General features: G+C 49.2%; 1 protein-coding gene across 2 annotated transcripts; it reads left to right on the plus strand.

Annotated features, from left to right (window-relative positions):
* On the plus strand, positions 3,588 to 5,573 carry DUSP23 (dual specificity phosphatase 23). 2 transcript variants are annotated; one of them, XM_018046355.1, is made up of 3 exons: positions 3,590 to 4,186; positions 4,281 to 4,549; positions 5,157 to 5,570. In XM_018046355.1, the coding sequence occupies exons 2-3, from the start codon at positions 4,283 to 4,285 to the stop codon at positions 5,340 to 5,342; spliced, it is 453 nt and encodes a 150-aa protein (XP_017901844.1). In that variant the 5' UTR covers positions 3,590 to 4,186; positions 4,281 to 4,282; the 3' UTR covers positions 5,343 to 5,570. The 2 variants fall into 2 exon arrangements, with proteins under 2 accessions (XP_017901843.1, XP_017901844.1); XM_018046354.1 differs by having other exon boundaries at positions 3,588 to 4,549; positions 5,157 to 5,573.

A 9,190-nucleotide genomic window follows, 5' to 3' on the forward strand; every position in this document is an offset into this window, starting at 1 on the left:
ACAAAGAGTCAGTCATGACTGAGCGATTTTCAGTCACTGCAAACTTCCACTTCCACTTAAGTTTGCCTTCTCTCTTCCATTCAGAAGGGAATGTGGAATTCCATCATTTCCACAAAATCCTGTTGATGACACAAACCAGCCCTAACAACGAGGGAAAGGATTGCACAAGACAGGAGATGGTTCCCTACGGGGGGAGCATCTTTAAGGCTGGCTACCACACCATCCCTTCTTAAACTCGGTTTCCACATCATAGGGTCCCACGTCTGAACTGTGTTAAGACAAAAGGAGACCAGAACGTTTAAGACACTGGGAGCTCTGGCTGCAGTCTAAGGGCCACAGGAACACAGATCCAAACAATCCTCTGCCTTGGTAAGACACAGGGACCGACTTGGAGGAAGGAATTCTCTGACTCTGGCTTCGGCTCCAGTTGCTGCTGGTATCAGGCCATCGGGGAACTGAGGCTTCGCCATCAAGAAGGACAAGGTCAAAACATTCTTATCAGCTGGGGAAGTGGGAGGTAGACAGCCCTAAAACCACTATATTAGACTTTCAAAGAATGTTATTTCCAGCATTTCACAACAGACAGTGAACAAAACGGAAGGAAGATCCTGTCCTCCTAAGACTGTGCTGGTGCTTCCAACCCAAGCTTACCTTTCCCCTACAGGCTTCTTTTGTGCTTGTTATTTTTACTGCACAATTAACTTTTCAATATACATGATCTGATTGTCTTTGATGAGTAATTCAATACTTTATTATATGCTATGAGAACAATTACCAAATCTCCCCCCAGTATGTTGTAAATTCTTGAAGTCAGGGAAATTAAGCTTATTATTCAGCCTACTATCAGTGTCAACAGATTATTCTCCAGGAAAATGTCCCCCTCAACACACTCACATATACACGTGATCAAACACGTGCACACAACAGGAGCAGAGCTCTGCAAAGAGCAAGGCTTATTCATCCCTTTTTACAAAACAGTAACTAGACTTAGACAGGATCATATTGACATAGTCATTCTCTTCTTAAAAGCACAGACATGTAAAAAGCATATTTCAAGAAGATGCCAAACAGCACCTAAATAGTCCTCAAGCTCATCCAATTAAAAAGGCTCACAAACACTCCAGCAGGAAGAAAGATTTCCTTCCAGCGCATCAACAACAAGTTGCCCACCAGTTGTAGCCAATGAAGAACCATCACTGCCCTCCTCATTTTTGTCCTTTCCTCTATAAAAGCAAGTCGCGCTCCTCTGTTCCCTGGACTTGCCTATAGTTTGTCAGAATTTTGTTGTTGTTGCTGTTTAGTCACTAAGTCATGTTCGACCCTTTGCAACCCCAGGACTACAGTCCACCAGGCTTCTCTGTCCGTGGAATTTCCCCGGCAAGGTTGCCATTTCCTTCTCCAGGGGATCATCCCAACTCAGGGATTGAACGCATGTCTCCTGCACCGCAGACAGATTCTTTAATGCTGAGCCACTAGGGAAGTGCTTGCCATAGTCTGCTTGTCTCAAATTGCAAGTCTTTACTATTCCTGAATAAACTCATTTTGCTGGTGAAAAAAAAAAAAAGACACAAACATCCATTGTCACAAAGTCCTGGAGACTTGCCTACACTCCCAGAAATGTACTTTCACAGTTTGGCATATACATATTTTTTCATTCATTTAACATTTTTGAGCACCGTGTATCAGGCTCTATATTAGATGTATGAAATTCAAAGATGGAATGACACAAACAGATAACCCCAATTCAATAAACTAACTGCTCTACCAGGAGTACATATTTATATAAAATGAGATGGGGATAGAGATTAAATTTTCCTGAAGGTCAGGTAACACTTTACAGAAGAGTAAAGAAAAGAAGCTCAGTATTGCCTAGGACTGGGGCCTACGTGTAAGAAGCTGACATTGTTTTAGTTGCAAGAATCCTAGCCAAGAAACCACCTTAAAGGAGTTTTTCTTTCAGTGTGAGGCCCCAGGCCCAAGACAGAAAATTAAATAGTATTCTCGACAAGGGGACATAGACCAAGGCAGAAACCCCTTTCACGCAGGGTCTGTTAAAAGCCAGAGGCAGAGCAATAGAAATGGAGGAGAAATTCCTACAAAGGAAGCCCAAAATGGGTTAATGGATGCACTTCGACCCCTGCAGAGACCCCATAGGAATCTCTGTCTCCCCTAGAAATGTCTTCTTTCTGGAAAAGATGGGCTTTGCCCTGGATCTCAAGGAGGCAAGGAATGGGCATAAGGAGGTGGGGAGAGATGTGGAAAATTTTTCCCTAATGAATGAGGGAGCGAAGAAAGGACAGCAAGGAAGAGGAACTAAGAAAAGTTCAATCTGAAAGGACCAAGTGCCTCTTGTCACTGAGGGAGTGCAATCAGAAATGCTGAGCTAGGGGCTGACTGAAGCTGCTGGCAGGGGAGAAGGGGTAACTGGTGGCCGAGAGGCATAGTAGGAACACACTGGGATGGGCTAGAAAGAGCCGTGGTGAGTTGTGCAGGAAATGGGAGTGCAGATAGGAAGGACTTAATCAGGGCTGTGATTGTTCAGAAGAAAGGGAAAGGGCAGATCTGGACGCTCCTGGAACCTGAGGAGAGCAGGTGGAAGCAATGCTTCAGTTGCCAGGATAAATGGTTAAGCGTGCTTTCCACAGGGTCAGAGCAGGCTTTGATCTTTGGAGGAAGAAAAATTTCTTTTCATTTTGCTGGAACCAAGTGTGTGGGTGAGGGGTAGGTAGGGACAGGAGGGGGCATATGTCTTCATGGTTTCCTGGGCTTGGAATGAGACAGACCTTGGCTCAACCAGCCCAGCTACTTACTAGCTGTGTGTGCTTAGCTAAGTTAACCAATTTCTTTAAGCCTCATGTGCAGAAGGGATATAAAAATACCTTCCCCGTGCGGCTCTTCCAGAAAGCACCTGGCATGGGGCCTGTTACATAGGTAAATTCAATAACAGTTAACTATTTTCATAATTACAATTAGTCTGATTACTAGAAGCACATTGTTCAAATGAGGATATGAAACATTCAGATCACAATTAAGACACTGTGTTCAAATCTACTTCCCCACCTTCTATGAATGACACACAGAAACTCTAGCCTCTCCAGGGAAGGGTGACTCACAGAACCTGGGACTTAGGAAACGTGAAGAGAAATTAAGAAATCCTGCAACTGTTTAAAATAAATTAATTACTTAATTAAAATAAAGAAATCCTGCAACTATTTAACCCAGCTGAGGGGCATGAGGATGGTTATGTAAAGAGGCGGTAACCTTGTTTAACTTTAGAATACAATACTGTTTTGTTAAAGATTCCGGAGCCAGAGTGCTAGGCTTCAAATCCCCTGCCACCAGTTATCTCTTGGTCAAGTTCCTGAACCTCTCCAGAGCTTTAGTGTTCTCATCTGTAAAACAGAGTTAATTAGATTACCTACCTCATAAGATTATTGTGGCAATTATATCAGTTAATACATGTAAAGCACTTAATGATAATACCTGACACATAGTAAATGGTCAATTTGTTAATCCTTTTAAGTTGTTGTCTTTGTTGTTGTTGTTGTTATATAATTACTACCCCGGGTAAGATTTCAGGGCACCAGATGGCGGCAACACGGTTGTATGTTTTTAATAATTCCAGCAGCGGAAAAATGAGAAGAGTCCCCTGTACAACAGTGATTCTCCCTTACTGGACAAGTTCTAAAAGTCACTGATAATGACTTGTCAGAGTCAGTGTAGAGAATATTCCTCCCTTAAGGATGATGCAGATTTACCATCTCTTAAACTCCTGGGCATCCACTGCGACGAAAGTTATGACAGGACCAGGCTCTTGGGCAGCAGGGGCAGATAGCAGGTGGTGCAATAACTCCCACCGACCGCCAGGGAGCAGCAGAGCTCGACCCGGGGTTGCTGCATCCACAGAAAACAATTCAGAATTCCTTCTAGGTTTTCCTTCTTAGCTGTTTCTGCGGCCCACCAATCTCCGTGCGCACCGCGGCAGTAATCCCGCCCATTACTGACAATCCAACCAATCAACGAGTGTCCTGCTTGGGGCCAGCGAGCTCCTCGCGGTCCCTCAGAGCCAGGAGTTCGGCATTCTAGCCCCGCCCCCTAGGCGGCTTGGCCAATCCCCCGCGGCGGTGCCGGACGTCGCCCAGATCTGTCCCAGAGACCACGTGGTCCCAGGAGGCGCCACTGCCTGGTAGGTGGAGGGTTACCCGGCCTGAAGGCGGGTGGGCCGAGCGGGACCGACCGGCCTCACCCCCGGTGACTCGCTGTCCTGCGCCCTCTCTCAGCCATGGGCGTGCAGCCGCCCAACTTCTCGTGGGTGCTGCCCAGCCGGCTGGCGGGGCTGGCGCTGCCCCGGCTTCCCGCCCACTACCAGTTCCTGCTGGATCAAGGTGTACGGCATCTGGTGTCACTGACGGAGCGCGGGCCCCCGCACAGCGACAGCTGCCCCGGCCTCACCCTGCACCGACTGCGCATCCCAGACTTCTGCCCGCCGGGCCCGGAGCAAATCGACCGCTTTGTGAAGATTGTCCAGGAGGCCAACGCCAGGGGAGAGGTCAGCGGGCGGAGTCAGCGCGGGGAGGGAGGGACTTTGGGAGGAGTCAGCGGGGACACTCGGAGTTGCGGACGTCAAGGCCAGGATTAATTTAACTGGGTTCCAGGAGAAAGATTGAAGGAAAATGGTGAGGCCAGAAGACCACTGTAACTATTACACCAGTACAGAAAGCCGAAGCGGTAAGAGGGAGGAGTAAAAAGAGGGCCCAGCGGGAGAATTGGGTTTGAGGAGAGGCAACAAAGAACCAGCTCACGTGAGTTGAGAAGGAGAAAGGGTGGACAGACTTTCTCTGGAAAGAAATGGAGAGATGGGGGTTGAAGTCAAGGGCTATTGAGCAGACTCCAGAGCAAGGTTCTGTCCAAATGTAATGGAGCCTCTTTTAAAAAGGTAAACAAGCAGCAGGAGAAATTCGTCTTGATAGTATGATTTAACCCAGTAAGTCCAAAATAGTCTTTCAACATATAAGCAATATAAAATAAATTCTTAACCAGATATTTTCACTCTTCAATGCCCTACATCTTTAAAACTTGGTTGTATTTCACAAATGAGGGGCGGGAGAGTGTTGGGAGGGCGTCGAGCTCCACCCCACCCAGCTCCCCCTTCGCAGGCGGTGGCAGTGCACTGTGCCCTGGGCTTTGGCCGCACTGGCACCATGCTGGCCTGTTACCTGGTGAAGGAGCGGGGCCTGGCTGCCGGAGACGCCATCGCTGAGATCCGGCGCCTTCGACCCGGCTCCATCGAGACCTATGAGCAAGAGAAGGCGGTCTTCCAGTTCTACCAGCGAACGAAATAAGGGGCCTCCATACCCTTCTGCCAGGCCCGCGCGGCCCTGATCTGTGCGTTAGCTGGGGCCAGAGACGCGGAAGTGGACTGAGTGCCAAGCTCTCCAGTACCCAGCTGGCCCAAGAGACTGAAGGAGCCCTTCCCTGCAGGCAGGTCCTGGTAGGAGGAGTGGCTGGAGCTGCACTGATGTGGGGGTCCCTCTGCTGCTGCCTTGAATAAATAACTTAAAGAACAGCTCGCATTGCATAGCACTTTACAGAGTGCTCCCACACATCAACTTTTTTGAGCTTCTCAGTAGCCCTGTAATAAACAAAAAGCTCCCCGGTAGCTCAGCTGGTAAAGAATCTGCCTGCAATGTGGGAGACCTGGGTTCAATACCTGGTTTGGGAAGATCCTCTCCGGAGGGTGTGGCAACCTACTCCTGTATTCTTGCCTGGAGAATCGCCATGGACAGAAGAGCCTGGGGGGCTATAGTCCATGGGGTCGCGAAGAGTCAGACACAACTGAGTGAGTAAGCACAGCACAGCACAAAGGAAAAGCAGAAACCATCCCTGTTCTTTGGATGAGGTGGCCAAGGCTCAGAAAGCTCCAAGGTCACACTTGGAAAGTAGAAGTGTGGGCCAGGACTATAGCAGGCATTTTCAGCCTTTTAAAGATGCTGAAACTTATGTATCTGCCCTCTGAAAATATTTGCTGTGTCTTCTGGGGAACTGGTTGGTGAAAAGGAAACCAATCCCTGGCAACCCAGGGTCTCTGATGCTGGCAGGCCAGGAGGGTGCCTGTGGACACAGCCCTTCAGTCCTGCCCACATGCCCCATGTGTGTCACCCCTTTAGCCCTCTTAAGGCAGAGGCCTGGATGCTGTGTTCACAGAGAATCACCATCTCTGCCTCCCTGGGTCTGGGCGCCTCTCCCCAGCCTTAGGCTGCTCGGCTCACCTGTGACCTCCAGCCCATTATGCTGCCCCACAGCTGAGGCTGAGGAGTGCCAGAACCCAGCCTCTCTGGGCAGAGGATATTAGATGATTAAATGAAGACATTCAGGGCTATGAACCTTGGCCATGTTTCTGAGATGTTACCTTCACTTCCCCCATTGAATCCCACCCTGCCAGCACCTCCACCATCACACCTGCAGCTTCGAGAGACAGGATGAGTGGGATAAACTAGGCAGCTGAACACTTTTTGCTTTAACTCCGGCCTGAGTTCCCTGTCTTCTCTTCTGGGATGTGCAGACCAGGCTAGCCAGGCTAGATCAGGGATTCATCATAAAATGTGTACTCCATGCCTGTGGACCAGGCTTTGTTAGAAGCTGGGACTCTCCAGCTGTAAAACACATAATTCACAGCCTCCTAGAGGAGGTGGGTTCAACAGTGTCCAACCACAGAGAATAGGTATTATGACAGACACATTCCATCCAGTGGGACATAGAAGAGGAAAGGGTTCCTCCATAGAGCCCATTCTTTGTAGCCTAGCCACCAGTAGCCCCAGGCCACCCACTCCTCACTGCGTCTTCCTTCCACTGCTACCCACTCAACTCTGCCCTCCTCCAACTCTTAGACAAAAGAAATATTCGCCAGTTCAGTTCAGTCGCTCAGTCACGTCTAACTCTTTGCAACCCCATGGCCTGCAGCACACCAGGCCTCCCTGCCCATCACCAACTCCCGGAGCTTACTCAGATTCATGTCCATAGAGCTGGTGATCCCATCCAAGCATCTCATCCTCTATCATCCCCTTCTCCTGCCTTCCGTCTTTCCCAGCATCAGGGTCTTTTCCAATGAGTCAGTTCTTCGCATCGAGTGGCCAAAATATTGGAGTTTCAACTTCAGCATCAGTCCTTCCAATGAATATTCCTTTAGGATTGACTGGTTTGATCTCTTTGCTGTCCAAGGGACTCTCAAGAGTCTTCTCCAACCCACAGTTCATAAGCATCAATCCAACTCTTAGACAAAAGGAATATTTACCAGAGTCTTGCCAATCTCACTCCTAAGTGAGAGAAAAGCTGGAAAGTGCCCTAGCCATCCCCCCCCTCCCCACTTTTTCCTCTGTGTGTCAAATCTAGATAATCAGTTTCTTCATTCTGTTCCCTTGGCCCCCACCCAGCTTACTCAGGTGAGGGCATCTCTCAAAGAGAAGAACGCACAATTCCAAGCATTCGGGCCAAAACAGAGGAGTGAGAAATGGATGACAAGAAACACTGAAGCCCTTACCCTCCTCCCATCAAAGTCTCCTCTTCCCTGCCCTCCCCCAACAGCATGGTCCGTCCTATTTCCTGATGCAAACCAGGGCCTCTTCCAAAGGGGTGTATTGAGTGTGTGTGTGCATGAAGGGGGTGGGGAAGGAATGGTGTGAACAGCCCACTTCCTGGATCTGTTCCGTCCGATTACCAGGATTGGAGGAAAGCAGGGAGGCTTGAAGCTGCACTCCGGAGTTCCAGCCTATGGAGTCACACAACCACTGTTCATTCTTTCTGCCCCTCCATTCCTATCTTACCCCATCCCCCCAGATCCTCTGCACTGCAAGAAAAGAATCTGCCCTTCCCTTCCTCCCAAGCCTCCTTCAAAGGAGAGAAAATTTTTCTAACCCCATTAAAGCCCTGTGTGCAGCCTCCATCCCCATAATTTAAGCGGGTCTCCTCTGCCTCAAGAGTTCCACAGGGAAATAAACATATAATTATGTGCTTAAGGAAATCAGTTTTTAAATAAGTAAGGGTTGACTTGAGATGAAAAACTCTGCCCTTCTCCTTCTGTCTACCTTGGGAGGTGAGCGTGAGTCTCCCTTTGGGCTCATTCCCACCCCCCAGTTTTTTGCCTTCCCACCACCCCCTCTTATGTGTATGGCCACCAATGAGGGACCACAGGCTAGCCGTGACCCTTCCCCATCCTCCCCCACAGTGTGATAACAGGTGAGAGGAACAAGCCACTTCCTTCGATAGAATCTCCGTGTCGATCAGAGCAGGCTTGCTCAACTCCAGCACTGCTGACACCTGGGGCTGGGTAGCTCTTTGCTGTGCTCTGTGAGAAAATTAGCAAGACCCCTGACATTTACCCTGGCTTCCCTGGTGGCTCAGACAGTAAAGCATCTGCCTGCAATATGGGAGACCCGGGTTCGATCCCTGGGTCAGGAAGGTCCTCTGGAGATGGACATGGCAACCCACTCCAGTACCCTTGCCTGGAAGATCCCACGGACGGAGGAGCCTGGTATGCTACAGTCCATGGGGTCGCAAAGAGTTGGACACGATGAGCGACTTCACTTTCCTTTCCTGACATTTACCTATTAGATGCCAGAAGCATCCCCACCCACCTCTGCTCCACAAAAAATGTGACAACAGGAAGTGTCTTCAGACATTATCAGCTGCTCCCTGGGAGGACAAAGTTGGCTCAGTTGAGAGCCACTGCATCAGACCGACGAGCAGCAGGCACAGGCTTTCACTTCCTATGGGAGCAGAGATGGGGACACACATGGGGGTTTCTCCTGTAGATTTGCACATCTTGATAGGGGAGAGAGGGCCAATCAGACACCACTACACACCATTACTTTTTCAAACAATGTTTGGCACCCGGCCCCAGTCCCTCCCGTCTTCCCAGGCTAGGAAGACGTTTTCCCACCCCAAGAGGGTGATAGACACTATTAACTTTCTACACTCAGGAGGGCTCTATTCTCAATGAGTTGCTGGTGGGCGTCGCTTAAATGTCGGCTTCCACCCTCATGTTTTTAAAGTTCCACTCGTATTTATTCTCTGGCAGATGATCTGAGTTCCCTGCTGAATGGAGGCTTTTCTGTGTGGAAAACTTGCCCCCATATCACTTGGGTTCCTCTTCGCCTCTTGGGTTCCTCTTCACCTCTTGGGTTCCTCTTCGCCT

This window comes from Capra hircus, chromosome 3 (genome assembly GCF_001704415.2).
Source record: "Capra hircus breed San Clemente chromosome 3, ASM170441v1, whole genome shotgun sequence".
NCBI classification, from domain to species: Eukaryota; Metazoa; Chordata; class Mammalia; order Artiodactyla; family Bovidae; genus Capra; species Capra hircus.

Coding starts and splice junctions, on each gene's coding strand:
- DUSP23 (XM_018046354.1), top strand. CDS start 4,283: ATGGGCGTGCAGCCGCCCAACTTCTCGTGGGTGCTGCCCAGCCGGCTG. Junction 4,550..5,156: donor AGGCCAACGCCAGGGGAGAG/GTCAGCGGGCGG, acceptor CCCCCTTCGCAG/GCGGTGGCAGTGCACTGTGC.